This window comes from Typha angustifolia, chromosome 12, assembly GCF_048772165.1.
Source record: "Typha angustifolia cultivar Huaian chromosome 12, ASM4877216v1, whole genome shotgun sequence".
Classification (NCBI taxonomy): domain Eukaryota; kingdom Viridiplantae; phylum Streptophyta; class Magnoliopsida; order Poales; family Typhaceae; genus Typha; species Typha angustifolia.
The window spans coordinates 8,503,986-8,520,775 of record NC_133250.1 but is presented as its reverse complement, the minus strand read 5'-3'; the positions used below and the strand labels follow the sequence as shown (position 1 = coordinate 8,520,775).

General features: G+C 37.8%; 3 protein-coding genes across 5 annotated transcripts; 2 read left to right on the top strand and 1 right to left on the bottom strand.

Annotated features, from left to right (window-relative positions):
* The first annotated feature begins 114 nt into the window (after positions 1-114).
* On the top strand, positions 115-8,779 carry LOC140771886 (uncharacterized). Of its 3 annotated transcripts, none has more exons than XM_073113679.1 (14): positions 124-274; positions 395-453; positions 1,332-1,747; positions 1,894-2,140; positions 2,765-2,877; positions 3,009-3,088; positions 3,285-3,426; positions 3,533-3,613; positions 4,934-5,038; positions 5,106-5,288; positions 6,207-6,299; positions 8,002-8,141; positions 8,218-8,284; positions 8,383-8,779. In XM_073113679.1, the coding sequence occupies exons 3-14, from the start codon at positions 1,355-1,357 to the stop codon at positions 8,500-8,502; spliced, it is 1,764 nt and encodes a 587-aa protein (XP_072969780.1). In that variant the 5' UTR covers positions 124-274; positions 395-453; positions 1,332-1,354; the 3' UTR covers positions 8,503-8,779. The 3 variants fall into 3 exon arrangements, with proteins under 3 accessions (XP_072969779.1, XP_072969780.1, XP_072969781.1); XM_073113680.1 differs by having other exon boundaries at positions 128-274; positions 392-453; XM_073113678.1 differs by lacking the exon at positions 395-453 and having other exon boundaries at positions 115-274.
* Positions 8,780-10,658: 1,879 nt separating this feature from the next.
* On the top strand, positions 10,659-14,030 carry LOC140771578 (thiohydroximate-O-sulfate sulfur/sulfate-lyase (nitrile-forming) NSP5). Its single transcript, XM_073113130.1, has 2 exons — positions 10,659-10,807; positions 12,792-14,030. The coding sequence occupies exons 1-2, from the start codon at positions 10,781-10,783 to the stop codon at positions 13,746-13,748; spliced, it is 984 nt and encodes a 327-aa protein (XP_072969231.1). The 5' UTR covers positions 10,659-10,780; the 3' UTR covers positions 13,749-14,030.
* An 816-nt stretch (positions 14,031-14,846) lies between these two features.
* On the bottom strand, positions 14,847-16,446 carry LOC140772474 (fasciclin-like arabinogalactan protein 2). Its single transcript, XM_073114561.1, has one exon. It carries the CDS (start codon positions 16,276-16,278, stop codon positions 15,055-15,057), a length of 1,224 nt encoding a protein of 407 aa, XP_072970662.1. The 5' UTR covers positions 16,279-16,446; the 3' UTR covers positions 14,847-15,054.
* Between the last annotated feature and the right edge of the window lie 344 nt (positions 16,447-16,790).

The window sequence follows — 16,790 nt, the reverse complement described above, 5'->3', positions numbered from 1 at the left end:
AAACTCAATTAGGGTCAGAGATAAGTAATAAAAAGAAAAGAAAACAATATCCGAGATGATAGCGGATCCGATTAAATCCAAATCCGACCTCTCTCTCTCTCTCTCTCTCTCTCTCTCGCTCGGAATAATAAAAGGCGAGAGCTTTGCTCTTTGGCCATTTTCGAAGCGAAATATATTTAGCCCAAGCTCCGAGATACGCCCTTCGGTCTCGCCTCTCCACTCCTCCGAATTTCGTCACTGCCAACGGCGTCAAGGAAGGCTTTCGTCAACCAGGGTAAGGCTCCTTATCTCTCTTCGACTCTCTCTCTCTCTCTCTCGCTCGCTCTCTCTCCATTTCGTTTTATTGATCTGTCGCTTGCATCTTGTTGATCTCGTCTTTCTTCTTGTACAGTAGTTCTTTATCCCGCAAGAATCGGTTCTCTTTCTCGGGATCTATCTTTGCTGAAGAATTGGGTCTGTTTCGTTTCTTCCTCTGGGGTTCTCCTTGTTTGGTCACTTGAGTTAGGGTTTGGGTCGCATTTGATGTGTTCGCGTGCGGCATTGATGTTTACGGATTGAGGAAACGAAGGACTATAGGGTCGTGGAGTAGACTCAGATCCCGAATTTGGGATTTTTTTTGTTGCGTTGTTGGTGAAAGTTTGGACCTGATGTGATTCTTTCGTCTATTCGGATCGTAAATTTTGGATCTGGCAGCTGTACTGGCACTCTATGTGCACAGATGATTAAATTTGTAAACGCAGTATTATTCTCAGAATGATTTCCTTACGCAAGGCCAAAACCAGCAAGATTGCTGGTCTCAACCTTTGTTTCAGACCGCTTTTAGTGTCTTAGTTGAAACAAATCCGTTCGGCTGAAATCTTTGTTCTTTGGGTCAAAATTGAAAACCGAAACTTCAAACGATTTATGATATTGACTTTCTTTCTTTGGAACGAATCTTATCTTAGATGAGTGTAAATTGGGTGGCTAAACCTAAACTTTAATTTGGCAAGATGTAGGTCCTGGAAAATATACCCTACCCTTTTAGCCCTAAGAATCTCTCAGAAAACTCAAGTACATCAAGTTAAAATTTGGGAATATAAGGTCTAGCCTTCCAATTAGACCCCAGCACGGAAGGTTAGGAACAGGCTGGACCTTACCTCACAAGAATTATTTGCAGTACAAATCTTAGACCATGTTGCTTCATGCTATTTTTGTTGCTTATTTACAAAATGCATTTATGGAAGGTTCTTTGACTCTTAAATTACAGATGCATGACTAGTTAATAGTATGCATATCTATATTGCTAATTTCCTGGATGCATAAGCCTGATCTTATGTTTTTCCATGGTGCAGCCGTAAGGAAATTGTGAAAGATAATGGCTATGATTGATGAGCCACTCTATCCAATAGCAGTGCTGATAGATGAGTTGAAGAATGAAGACATTCAGCTGCGCCTAAACTCTATCCGAAGACTTTCTACCATTGCACGCGCACTTGGTGAGGAAAGAACCAGGAAAGAACTAATTCCCTTTCTTAGTGAAAACAATGATGACGATGATGAGGTACTCCTTGCAATGGCGGAAGAGTTGGGCGTATTTATTCCATATGTTGGAGGCGTGGAACATGCTCATGTTCTGCTCCCGCCTCTAGAGACATTGTGTGCTGTAGAGGAAACTTGTGTAAGAGACAAGGCAGTTGAATCATTATGTCGAATTGGAGCACAAATGAAGGAAAGCGATCTAGTAGATTGGTTTGTTCCTCTAGTAAAGGTAAGGACAGTCGTGTAGTATGACTTTGTATCAACTAGCTCTAGTACTTCTTTTGGATCCAATTACTTTGTTTTTCTTGCTTACCATCTTTGAGGTTACTTTGTTTAATCCATATTTGCTTTTCCATGCTATTATCCTTTTCTCAGAGATTAGCAGTTGGTGAGTGGTTTACAGCTAGAGTGTCTTCCTGTGGTCTTTTCCATATTGCCTATCCTAGTGCACCTGACCACCTGAAGACTGAATTAAGGGCCAGTTATAGCCAGCTGTGCCAAGATGACATGCCTATGGTGAGAAGAGCTGCTGCATCAAATCTAGGAAAATTTGCTGCTACAGTTGAGCCAAACTACTTGAAGACTGAGATCATGTCAATATTTGATGATCTAACGCAAGATGGTATTTGTGATCAGTTCTTTATGTTAGTTTCTTATTTTCTGATTGCTGGTTTTCTTGCTGGTGCTCTATGCAGATTGTTTGACCTAAGATGGTTCCACCTTAAGAGTTAAAATGCTGAGTCCCGTCTGACATTATACATTGTTCTACTTGAATTACTGCTTTTGTCCTTTGTATTAAGATCTTATGTTATTTGTTAGTGATTAGTAATTTAAGCTTCGTTAGTTGCTCCTACAGTGCTACTTCCTTAAATTGTGCTATAATTGTAGGAGTCTTTCTTGATAAAATTTGGAAAGAATAGTGGAATACTTGCGATTAGATAATTTTTTTGTTGTGTTATATTATCAGGGTTTTTTCACTTTATTCATTAAATAATCATGTAAAGAACTGACTGGTTTGGTTCCCTCATTTATCAATGCTCTTGATTTTGACAGTATTACTATTGCCTTCCTTTTGGCTGAGAAATTGATACTTTATTTGTTAATTTAAGTTATGTGTTATTTCATTTTCTTGAGCTCTCATTTCTTGGATTTTTCCGATTGTGGTCCTTCTGTTCACTTTTCTTCCACAGTGTCCACTATCTACTATGCCACTGCATTGTTAATTTCGTTAAGTTTCCTATTTCAGATCAAGATTCAGTGCGCCTACTGGCTGTTGAGGGTTGTGCAGCTCTTGGGAAGTTATTGGAACCCCAGGATTGTGTAGCACATATTCTTCCTGTCATTGTTAATTTCTCGCAGGTATGGCTCCCAGCTTTTGAGTAAGTAATCTATTCACTTTGGATAGAAATGTCTATTCCAGTATGAAGTGAATTGTTGGTACTGATATTTACTTTGTATCATAGTCACTTGTTCATACATATGTTCAATAGGATAAATCCTGGCGTGTTCGTTATATGGTCGCAAATCAATTATATGAGCTTTGTGAAGCTGTTGGCCCAGAACCTACAAGGTAGTACTTTTAATATCTTTTCTTACCTTTTATCTGCTAAATATCTTTTCTTACCTTTTATTTGCTTTCTTGAGAGCGCCAATACTTTTAAAAGTATGATGTGCGGATACATAGGATTGAACCTGTGTTCTATAGGTGAAATTATTAATCATCTTTGACACGAATTCTCCTCTCATATTTTATCTATTATATTTAGGACGGATTTGGTTCCTGCATATGTTCGGCTTCTTCGAGATAATGAGGCTGAAGTGCGCATAGCATCTGCAGGAAAGGTTACAAAGTTTTGCCGGATCTTGAGCCCACAACTTGCAATCCAGCACATTCTTCCTTGTGTGAAGGTATCTATGCTAAACATTATGAGGATTATGTTGATATTCTGACTATGTGACTGGTTTTCTTCATTCCCTTCTCTGTGAAATTCATTAAATTCAATGCTATCCATAGGAGTTGTCATCAGATTCTTCACAACATGTTCGTTCAGCTTTGGCTTCAGTTATCATGGGCATGGCTCCAGTATTGGAGAAGGTATGACATTATGAACAACTTGCATGCTTCAATGTTTTCATGTTGACCAAAACCTAATGGAAAATTTTCTATTTCATTTGTCTGAATTAATAAAGATTGTTCCTCTTTGTTGTTTGTATGTTTGCCCTGAATTCAAATGAATATGATATGCAGATATGATATAATCTTTTCTTCATTTTTTGTTTAGAGTTCACAATTTCTTGTTAGATCTTGAGAACACACCTAGCTGATCCTAAAATATGACTAATTGGAAACTTATTTTCTTGTAATTTGCTGAATTTGTTAGCTGATTTTAATTTCCCTTGATAGACATTCATCTCAATTCAAATTTTCCTTTTCCTTTGCCATGCCAGGTTATTTTATGTGGGTTTCCAACTGATGTTGAACATGTTAGAAAATGATATTTCGACAGCTAGAGTTATTTTGCTTAGTCATTGATGTGCACACATAAGAGTTTCAGATGTTCTTATCATAAAGATAGAATTGTTACTCATATTACATCTATCTTCATTTATCACAAAAAGGGATGGTTGAAGATGTTTTCTATTTCCAGAAATTTTATCTGAATCAGCTATTGGTTTGTTTGTTGAGAGATAATTATTTTATCTGATTTTTCTATATCTATTCCAAATTTTAATAAAAAGAAGTTTGTTTATTCTTGTGGTTTTTTAGTTCTAGATTTTTCAAAGCTTTGCTGTTAGACTGAAATGTGAATTTCTCTGTGATCCCAATCATACCAATCATAACAAGCACTAATTTGTGGTTACTATTTACTATTGGTACTATCTCATAAGATTGTCTCTGAGCTTCTTACCTGTTGTATTGTAGGTCAAATCCTCTGCAAATGTTATTAGTGAAAGTATATACATACATTTAATTTTTATATACTGAGTAAGTAATTCTCATTCATGCATGCATGAACTTATATATTAGCTTAGGAAAATCTTGATAAGCTCCATATTATCAACATTTTGCAGCAGAATGTACTGAAGCTATCTATTGAATTTCATTTACTTACATATGCTTGGATCATCCTGTTTGCAGCAATTTTCTGATGAAGCATGGACAGTTAATTAGTTTATCCTTACGAAGTATTAATTTTGAAGAAAAAAATAGAAATAATTAATGATGCGAAGAGACTTGAGCATCAGTTTGGTATAAATGCATGTCCTGCTAACTTGTATGATCTGCAAATGGATTCTTTTTTCTTTTTTTTTGTCAGCTCACTGGTGGTAGGCTTACCATTTTGTTGTTGTTACAGTTGTATTTTCCACTCCCTGCTCACAATTTGTTTGTTGTTGTTTCTTCTACCTTTTGTAGGATGCTACTATTGAGCAACTTCTTCCAATTTTTCTATCTTTACTAAAGGATGAGTTTCCTGATGTTCGACTCAATATAATAAGCAAACTTGATCAAGTTAATCAGGTAAGTATTTTAAAGAGATTTTATTGCAAATTAATGTGATTGCCAGCTAATATTGCTCATCTTCCAGGTTATTGGAATTGATTTATTGTCACAATCATTACTACCTGCTATTGTGGAACTTGCCGAGGATAGACATTGGAGAGTTCGTCTGGCCATAATTGAGTACATTCCTTTGCTGGCTAGTCAGTTAGGCGTTAGGTTTTTTGATGATAAACTGGGCGCCCTTTGCATGCAATGGTTGGAAGATAAGGTATGCTAATGTTCTATAATGGTTTAAGACAATCAATACAACTATTAGCAGAAAGGTATTCACTAAACATTCATTTTGATTCACCCTTTTCTTTCTTACCTTGGACAGAAATTTTTGTTTCAATCTTTGTGGTGGCATATAGCTGTCATTACCTATTAATATGCTCGCGACAATCATACTTCTAGAAACCCTTTGGCCCTTGTTGAAGATAATGCTAGGGTAAAGAAGGGTTATGGTCTTCCCCCTAGCAATCAGAAAAATTACGCCCTGGTCAATATGACTTAGACCCCAACTAACCTTGTTTCATTAGTTTCCTAGTTGCATAACGTCCAAAGAATATGATTTAGGCCTACATCCTTTACTCTGAGGTGAGATTTTTTTTAACCTTATTATTATCCCTCTTTCTCTAGGTAGATCCTGTCATGCACAGATAGATAATGCACTTCTTCCATGTAGGATGACAACCAAAAATCCTTTTTCCCTTTCCACTATCCTCAGTAAACTTTGCGCAACCAAATATAGATTGCTGCTAATGTAAGATTAAAATTTACTTTATGTTTGGTTCGTTAAGGTTGGCCAAGATTGCCTAAATGTGCTTGTGAAATTATGCCACAAGTTTGATGCCTTCATGAACATCTTGCAGGCTGTAAATGGGAAATATGTATTTAGGGTATGTTTGGATTTGACTTTGCATGTTTGTAAGTGTCTGGGCTGTGAAGCTGGGATTGGTGGGTCCTCACGTATATACATCCATGAAATTTGCACTTTATTTTAAATTAACTAATTCATAAATTTTGCAGAGTAGCAAGTCATATCCTCATGGCAGATGCAATCTTTTTTTTCCTGATTCAACTAGCCTTTGAAGTGCTGAAATGGAAAGATTTATATAAGCTAACCACAATAAAGAATTATTTTCAGGTTTTCTCTATTCGAGATGCAGCTGCTAATAACTTGAAGCGCCTAGCAGAAGAGTTTGGCCCAGAATGGGCGATGCAGCATATAATTCCACAGGTTCTCATTTCTAATTCTTCCACTTTATTTTTAGTAGTGCTAGAAAATCCATATAATGGCATTTCTTCCTGAGGCTTTTGATGATATGTGAACATAGCATTAGCTAGACTTGTAGGACTTCCAATTATTAGAGGATTTATTTTGATGATGGGTGGTTCACATTTGTTGTTCCACTGTCCTTGCATTCTACAATGTTTTTATCCTTCTCTTTGTGGTCTTTTCTCATCCACACGGATTTGCTACATCGATCTTTAATGATGGTAATGCTTCATATATAGTTTTTGGTATATTGAAACTTCTGGATTGAATTCAGACAGTTATCAATTAATCCAGGAACATCCAACTATTCAAGTATAGTGTTTGAAGAATTCATGCTAGCTTTAATTGAATATCAGTTCTGTTTAGAAACCTATACTACAGTTATGATGTATAGAGATAAGCAAATTTTGCTGATGACAACTATGCTATTTAGATTGGAGATAGATTAGCTTTGAAGAATTTGGCAATGTTGTTCTAGGAAAAGGTCATGCATATATAGTTTTTGGTATGTTTAAACTTATAGATCGAATTCTGAAAATCAATTCATTCAGGAACATCCAACTTTCCAAGTATAGTGTTTGAAGAATTCATTCTAGCTTTAATTCGATATCAGTTCACTTTAGAAACTTATATAACAGTTATTATGCATAGAGATAAGCAAGTTTTACTGATGAGAACTATGCTATTTAGATTGGAGATAGATAAGCTTTGAAGAATTTGACAATGTTCTAGGAAAATTCATGCATATATATTTTTTGGTATATTTAAACTTATGGATTGAATTCTGAAAGTTATCAAATCATTCAGGAACGTCCAATTATCCAAGTATAGTGTTTGAAGAATTCATTCTAGCTTTAAATCAATATTAGTTCAGTTTAGAAACTTATACTACAGTTATTATGCATAGAGATAAGCAAGTTTTGCTGATGACAACTATGCTATTTAGATTGGAGATAGATTAGCTTTGTCGAACTTCTGAATTTGACAATTTTCTAGAAAAAGCTCATGAACATTGAGGTTTTAGGCCGTTTCTATTGTATTAGGTGCCTTGGCTGCCTCTTATGACATTAAGAATCTTGACTCCTTCTGTTGATGGATTGTAGTGAACTGCAGTCTGCCGACATCTCAAGTAGCTACCAAGCTTTGGCTTTTTACGTGCTAGCTCCTTTTGAGTTGTTAAGCAATATTCACTGCACTAGCTGTGTTCATATCCAATATGCAGATCTTTGTCAGCAATGGTATGGATAATTTGAGATAACACCTACCAGGACTTTACTAACTTTTTGGGGACAACTTCCATAATAAACTAAGAAACATCCCAAATTTTCCTTTTCTCTGTGTGCCTGTGTGTGTTGTGGTGGTTGAAGTGGGAGCACTAATGATCATCAATGCTGGCAAGAACGATGATATGACCTCAAAAAATATTCTGAAATTTATAGTAGAGGAGAGCCTCTTTCTTTGCATTCTTCTTACCTTTGTGTGTGGCTGGTTTCATACTTCCATTTGCCAACTTCTGGAGGGTTTTTGTGCTGCCCAATTATTCTACTTATAATAATTACATGATATCAGCTAATAGTGCAAAATTGAAGAACAGAGTAAAAGAAGGCATGATTATTTTTTGGAAATATAACATTAAAGATTCTGTTGGTTATTCCTTTTATAGGTGTTGGACAAAATCAACAACCCACATTATTTATACCGTATGACCATTCTGCACGCAATATCCTTATTATCACCTGTCATGGGTGCTGATATTACATGCCAAAAGTTGCTTCCTGTGGTCATTGCTTCCTCAAAGGACAGGTGAGCACTGACATATATCAAGGCAACATATGATTATTGGTTTAGCATCTTGCCTTAGAATCTTTGACATCTCCAGGGTTCCCAACATTAAGTTCAATGTGGCAAAAGTTTTGCAGTCTCTTGTACCCATACTTGATCAATCTGTAAGTCAAGGATATAGTGCTGATGCTTGTGTTATTGTCCCTTTTCCAGTTATCTTTTTTAAAATCATAAAATCCTGTCTGAAATATCTTTACTGCAGGTGGTGGAGAGGACAATTAAACCTTGTCTGGTTGAGCTCAGTGAAGATCCAGATGTGGACGTTAGATTCTTTGCAAGCCAAGCACTGCAGGCATGTGACCAAGTCATGATGTCAAGCTAAACAACTTTTTCTCTAGCTTTTAGTGCTTCAGATCCCTCTCGAGTCCATTTTTGCAAAGCTGCGCAGTTTGCTGATGAACTAAATCTTTGTAGCTCCAATCTGAATCGCAAACTTGAAAGATTCGTATTTTCGTCTGTATAAATGGAAGCAGTCTAGAGAAATTTAAGATGATGTGTTTAGATGTTATCTGGAACCGCGTGTAATTAGAATGTTTGTAGTTACTACTTTGTTGAAGTCTTCATTGCAGAAAGAAGTTTTTCTCCTAGAATGTCAGTAATTTATTGATCAGCAAAAACTATTTTATAGTTGAACTATGATTCATATGCCATTCACTGTCATTGAAGCCCACTGGGTTCTTTCTACTTGGGAGATCAAAGAATTCGACTCTTAAACTCACACAAAAGTATCCATGTCAGGGACCATGTAATTGGTATCCACAGAGCTAGTCTTCCCAGTTAATTGAAATGCGTGATATATCGAATATGTGGCAGGAGACGTTTGCAATGGGATGCCAGTTTGATGGTTGTCTGAAGGAAAATTTGATTCACGCTAAGTGAGCTCCAACCTTTGGGATATAATAATTCTCAAGACAATTCTTTAACACCAGATGGCTTCAAAACCGTGGCCAGAATACCAGATTAGGCGAGCTTTCACTACTTGTTATATAAAATTCAGACGATTATGTTGTTAATTGTTTTCTTTCCCTTTATTAATTGTTATACATCTGACAATCTTTGTATACTTCAGTCGAATATAATACGTTTGTAAAGCTCAAGATTATGTTCCTCTATATGTGCTGCAAGTTGAAGCATTGATTGCAATTAATGGCCTAAAGTAATTATAAACAACATATTCCATCTATTTCATGCAAAAAGAGAGAAAAAAGAAAAAGAAAAACAAAAGAAGGAAATATGAAATTGGAGAGTCAGCTGGTTAAAATACTACTCGATAATGAGAAGGAAATTATCTTAAAAGGCAAATGTCGTCTAAAGAAAATGTTCTCCTAAAGATGCAAACTAGACTGTGGGATTCTGGTATCCACGGTCTCGTTGGGCTTAAAACATATACATACATACATACGACGTTCTAATAAAAAAATTAGTAAATATCAACTTTTATGTCTATGAAAAATTGAATTTTTAATGTCTGCCATAAGATAATAAAAGTACAATGGAGGCCTTGGAATAACCTATTTTGATCGGCTAAAACTATTGCAATTAGGAGTAAAATCGGGCGGATTAACTCCGACTCGACCCACTATCCGATTCGGATACGGATATAATTTTTTTTTAAAAAATTCAGATACGGATTCGGATACTGGTCGGATATAATTTTCTAATTCGGATACAGATATCGGATATCCGTTTACCCGCATATTTTTTGAATAATTTACGGTTTTTGATTTGGTTATTTAAATAGTGAATATTAATATTATTACTAACGATGTGTTATATATTATTTGTAGAGATTAATTTTTCTAATTTTATATGAATTTGATATACAAATTTTTTTTTAACTCTTAATTTTTTATATTAATTATGTCTAAATAAAAGATTATAATATGTTTAAAATCTAATCAACATCGATTTAAAATCTGATCTTCTATCCAAAAATTATCCGTATTTATTTATTTAAGATATAATTTTAAATTTTATTATCCGTCGAATATTCGCATCCAAACTAAAAATATGAATCCAAACTTAGATCGAGCACTACCGGTATCGGATAGGAAGGACGCATATTAGTGTCCAGAAATGTTAGTCTCTAATAAATGGTAAGTAATATATATATACATCTTATCGGATCTCATATTTGGCAGGAATGGGACGAACATCCGGTGGTTGACAAAGAAAAACATGATCCAGCCTACTTGAGCGCCAACTTGGAGGATATAATAATTCTTTTGACACCCAACGGCTTCAAAACCATGGGTAGAAAACCGGATTAGGCAAGCAACATACGCCACCTGAAATATAAAATTTAGGAGATTAGGTTGTTAATTGTTATTTTCCTCAGTCTTTGAAGATCTGACGGTAGTTGTATACTTTTTATTCCAGATATTAATATCCCGAGGCAAGGGTACGACAAAGGAAATCGCACGATCTCACGCCGTTTTGTTCGTACGATTTAGCCGATCAAATTTTGTAATATCTACATCTATGCCATTCTATGGTGGAAAGAGGAGTGGTTTGATTGTCAATTATTGGAAAGACAGGAGTATTTCTGTAGCCATTGGTACTACTTATTGATGTGGATATGAGGAGGGAGCTCAGTAGTAATGGCAATGGCTGGCACTTGGGTTAAGGTCCGTCTTCTTCCTTCTCCCTCTTAATCTAATTCTTGCGAAGCAGTAATTGGATTTTCCTTTTTCTCTTAACAAGATTCAGATGTTCTTTTATGGCTTCCCTATCTTTGTCTATGTGAAATTTTGTGACCCATCATTTTGTTTTTTGTTTTTTTCTCAGTACCCTTTAATTTGCTCAGCTTTTATGAACTTTCCCAACTTGGGCTATCTATTAGACCATCAAAATTTGGATCTTGGAAAGAGGATTTGGTTTCCAAGTCTGTTTAGTCAAGTGCATCAATGCTTGTCATTTCTCAACTGGTTATGTGAATAGGTTTGTGCTTTATGAAAATTTGTCAAGATGATCATGTACATGAAAAGAAAAGGTAAGGGTTTTGAATGGTGAAACTATGGTTTTCCTTAAGTTTATTTCATGAACCTATAAAAAAAATGTGGTTAGATATGGGTTTTTGCTGAGAAATTTTAGTGCTTTGCTTAGTTGATGGGAATTTATACATGAACCTATCAAAAGGTTTTTCTTACTTTTGGAGTATACTCTATGCCTATACATGGGGAGTGTGTTGAGGTGTCACATCTGAAGTTTAGTTTCAAGTGGAGAAAAGGATCAGATGTGAAAGGGTGATGTAGATCATGAGTCTACATCCTAAAATTTTAAGCTGTTGGTTATATCTGGATTCCACTATGTACATCTAATCCTATTTGTCTTAGGATGGTAATTTTGGTGGGCTTGTGACTCTTATTCTTGTCCCACAATTTGGTTCTGTCTTGGCATAACAGCATACTTGGGAAAGTTGTTTATTCATCATGTCAAGTAACTTTGGATTTTAAATGGTGATGAGTGTAATCGCTCCTTTTCTTTATACACTGATTCTCATTTTCCAACATCTCTTTTGCTTTTTAGAGTAGTTATGCAAATATTCTAGTTCACCATGCTTTAAAATGTTTAACGATTGGAATCAGTTAGATAGTCGTCTATGTGTTGTGAAGTATATTGGCATATGTTTATCTCAATAGATGATGTAGATTGTGGAAGCCCATACTGTTGTATGCCAAGGGTTTCAATACCAAAATTTTCAGTTGATCATGTTCTTGAATTTGGTAACAAATGAGACTTTTGATATTAAGAATATCTATTGTCCCAATAGCATACAAAGTGACTCTTTAGACTTTAACTTGGACTAATGATGCAAAAAGGTTTATTGTGGTGCTATTATAATTAAGCAAATTTTGTAAGGTACAAAAGTGGACTGTAGATAATTTAGTTAATCACAAGATTGAATGTTTGTTGGGTACCTTTCTTAGATTTTGCTAAGTTATTGGCAATATTTTGTTGTTGTTTCTAAACAATTAATCAATTGAGATGCTTTAGGTATTTTAATCTTCATTAGGGGTTGTGGATCTGGCAAGACTCTTCAAGTCTTCACTGTGGTCTTACACTAGTGTGATATCCTTACACAAAGATCTGGAAATGTTACTTTATAGATATTATGCTTATTGGTTAATAATTCAAAAAAGTATGATCTCATATTATCCTATTGTTATGGAAGTCCAGATAATATTGGTTGAAGGATTGTTTACAACAAGTAATGATATTTCTCTCTGTTGTGCTCACCAACTAATTATTCATTAAGGAAAAGTTTGGTCATAAATATTTAATCATTTAGTATGTCATAAAAATCTGCTTTGGTAGTTACAAATCTTGCTCTGTGGTAGGAACTGGCTCACCTTTGAAATATTTACCACCTTCAGTGATGTTGATCATTTATGGATCAACTATTTCGCTATTATATTATAGATATATTTGTTTGTTAATGGCAGAAGTAATCATATAGTCAAACTCATGATTGCATAGTTTTCAGTTATATCTAAATTCGTTACAAATGGTTTCTTGGCAATGTTTATTTATTTTCTGCAAGACTAAATCTGTCTGGTTCTTCTATGCATCTAAATATCATTCCTTACTGATAAAGTGCTCTCTGATCAGCTAGCACAAAATGGAACTGGACCTGGGTCAAGAAGCTCCCATGCCATTACCATTGTTGGTGAGAAGGCTTATGTCTTCGGTGGCGAGTTTACACCTCGTGTGCCAGTGGACAACAAGGTCCATGTTTTCGACCTCAAGGACCACACATGGTCTGTTCTAGATGTCATAGGTGACATACCGCCACCTCGTGTTGGAGTAACGATGTCTGCCATTGGCAATACTATTTATGTCTTTGGTGGTCGGGACGTCGAGCACAAGGAGCTCAATGAGTTATATTCTTTCGACTGTTCTACTAATGAGTGGACCCTGCTCTCATCAGGCGAAGTTGGGCCACCCCACCGGAGCTACCACTCAATGACCGCTGACGAGAAGCAAGTCTATGTCTTTGGTGGATGTGGTAATTCTGGCCGGCTAAATGATCTCTGGGCATATGATGTCAGTGATGGTGAATGGATCCAGTTCCCATTCCCTGGAGAAAGCTGTCTTCCTCGAGGTGGCCCTGGATTGGCTGTTTCCGGAGGAAAGGTTTGGGTGATTTATGGATTCTCTGGAGTGGAGCTCGATGATGTATACTGCTTTGATCCAAAGAGCGAGAAGTGGACTCTTGTGGAGACGACCGGCGAAAAGCCTAGCCCTCGTAGTGTGTTCTCTACTGCTGCTATCGGGAAGTATGTAATCACATATGGCGGCGAAGTCGACCCAAGTGACCTTGGGCATCTTGGAGCTGGTAAATTTTCTTCAGAGGTTTATGCTTTAGATACAGAGACTTCAATTTGGACAAAATTAAAGGATGCCTCAGATTCTGATGAACATCCTGGACCTCGTGGATGGTGTGCATTCTCCACTGGGGAGATTGACGGCAATACCGGGCTGCTGGTCTATGGAGGAAACTCACCAACTAACGACCGGCTTGGTGACATTTCTTTCTTCACTCCTAGCTTGTCAACGATGATTTAGAACTATGCTGCAGGGAAAAAAGAGAAAAACTCAGTCGCATGTAGAATGGCGAGCATCTACCGTATTATACTTAAAAAGAAGATCGGCCGCTGTAACAGGGATTGTGCTTCTGTTTTATGTGTATTCTTTTTTCTTCTTCTTTCTGATAAGATAGAGCTTAATGATTTCAATGTTGTGATGTTATAAGATATGGTTCCTATTCCTAGTGGTTGCTAGTACTCTGTAAAGAATACTTGCTCTATCTTGTGTGTTTGCCAAATAAATGCAGCTTATGTCTTACCATTTCCTTGTCCATAAGAGATTCAAAGTGCTTGCTTGCTTATATTTTGCAGACAAATACAATGTCAGCTGTACTCTTAGAAGCTTGCTAAATAAAGATTGTTTCTTTTTCATGTCTACATTGAATAATTAGTTTGTCTTGTAGCTTCACCAGCTCCATTTTCATAGTCTCCTACCCATAATCATTTGTTTGTTTGCCAGGATATTTCTCTTTTTCCCCTCTTAAATTTACATCTCAGCAGCTATTTTCCTTTGTGAAAAAAATAAAAAATTCAGTGTACCAACTTGTTTTAATAAATCGATTGCTACATCCATTCTTGTGCATTAATATTTGTATAACTTTTACATCCATTGTTACCAAGGAGGAAGGCACAGCATGCAATTGAATTCAGAACAGCATAGTTTCATGCATATGTTGTATAACGAAATTTCTCTGTTTGACTAGTACTATTCCAATGATTAAGCACTCAATTTTTTACCTAAATAATAGTATATATATATATATATATATATATATATATATATATATATGCAACACTAAAATCTTTAGTAGTATGTGATCAATGTTGCACCATTTTAATTTGTAAATTAAATGCATAATAATATAAGATATACAATTCTTTTTTTGTTCTTTTTGGAGTATTATTCATATATTAAAATCCAAAAGAGCTCTTATCCCTCCACCTAACATTGGCGACACCCCACATGACTCACCCCCCCCCCCCCCCCCCCCAAACCCTGGATCATTCTGATATAAATTTATTTTTTTCTTAAGAAAAAATTAAAACCTAGAAGGTAAATAATTAATGAAAATAAGGGGAAATCCTAATTGCTTCCTGCTATCTTATATAGAAATAAACACACTTACAAGTGCCACCAATTCCAAATCATTACAAAATAGGTCACCTAATTCGAAGGGCATTCCCATCTTATTTCCCACCAAATAAATTACACGAGTAAAATAAAAGTAAAAAAGTAAAAAAAAAAAAACAAAATAAAAGAAGAAAAAATTTAATCAAACGAACCCTCACACAACTCCGGCCACCGCCGCTACCACCGCAGCCGCCGCCGCCGCCATCCAGAGGCCAGTGGTCTTCCCAGCCGCGTCCGAGGAATCCGCCGTTGCGTCATCGGCCGGCGCGTCATCTGGCCCCTCCGCCGCCTCGGGCGTCTCGGCCCCCTTCTTCGCCTTCTTCTTCTTCCCCGCCGCCGGAGCCTCCGCCGGGGCCTCGGCGATCTTGAACATCTCGCTGGGCCTCAAAAACCTGTCAATGGAGTAAAGGCCGAGTGGGTCCGCGTCGTTGATTGTGGCCTTGACGGTCGCGGTGATCACCCTCGTCTCGAGCGTGACGACCTCGCCGTCGTTCTGTACTGTGTAGTTGTAGTTCTTCGCGGCGCCGCCGTCGGTGGCGAGGGTGTTGACGACCCCGTTGTTGGATTTGAGCATCTGGATGGAGTAGTAGACGGGCACGCCATGGTAGAGGAGGATGAGGCTCTTGTGCTCGGCGGTGAGGTTCTTGAAGGTGGGGGCGAAAGCCTTGACGGCGGAGTCGATGGGGCAGAAGAGGGTGAGCCCCCCGTCGACGCTGTCGTCGAAGGTCTTCTGCACGCCGGCGGTCGCGAGGAGGAGGTCCGCGAACGCCTTGCAGTTCTTCTTGTACATCAGCTCGGTGAGGTTCACCGGCGCCGGGGGCGGCACGGGCGCCTCCGCCTCCGGCGAGGAGAGCACTTTGGAGATCTGGATGACGGAGAGGTTGTACGGGATCTCCTTGATGGCCTTCACGAACGACGCTCCCGCATCGGGCGAGTCGTCGGCGGCGGCGAATGTGACGTGTCCGGCCTTGTGGTCGGTGATGTTGACGTACCCGGTGGTGCCGGGCGCGGCGCCGGTGGCCTGGAACATGGAGGAAGTGGTGGTAGAGCCATGGGAGAGCTGGTGGAGCTTCTTGGCGCCGAAGTAGTCGACGAGGACGTGGAGGGAGAGGACGTGTCGGATGGTCGGGAGGGTCAGGTGCTTGGCCAGGAGCGACGCCATGCCGGCGTTGTCGACTGCGAGGACGGTGATCGTGTCGCGGCGGTTGATCTCTGAGGCGAGCCGGGTCACGGTGAGGTAGTGATTGAAGGAGGAGAAGTCCGGGTGCTGCGCCAGGATCTTCGTGATGTTATAACCCCGGCAGACACCCGGAGCGCAACAAGCGACGACGAGGAAGAGGAAGAAGACGCACCGCCGCCGCATTGCATTCATCTCCATCTCGCCGATCTCAGCAATGCGGCTGCCTCTTCTAACAACAACAAAAACAACTAGAGAGAGAAAGAAGAGCAAAAGGAGAGAGAGAGAGAGAGTATGAGTAGTGAGGTAGGGAACGAGAGGAGAGTGGCTAAGTAGTGTGGATCTAGCTAAGAGAAGTTGCAGAATACCCTCGGTGTTTGCTGGAAATTAATGTGATTGCCATTGGGTGGAGTTGGGGTTGTATTTGTAGGGAAATTAATTCTTTTAATTTAGGGTTTATGGTAGAATAAGGACAAACTATTTAATGATTGATTATTAATAATAGGAGTAAGGTACCATTATATTTATATTGCGAAAATGACCTTAATACTCTTTCCTAAATTATATATATATACATATATTTTTTTTTTTTATATCAACATAAAAATAACTCAGGCTCGATGTTTTGGATAAATTTTATTTAGAGAGAAACTATAAGAAATAGTAGGGAACCAAAGTTATTACTACTGCCTTGACTTCGTTGACTGAGGAAG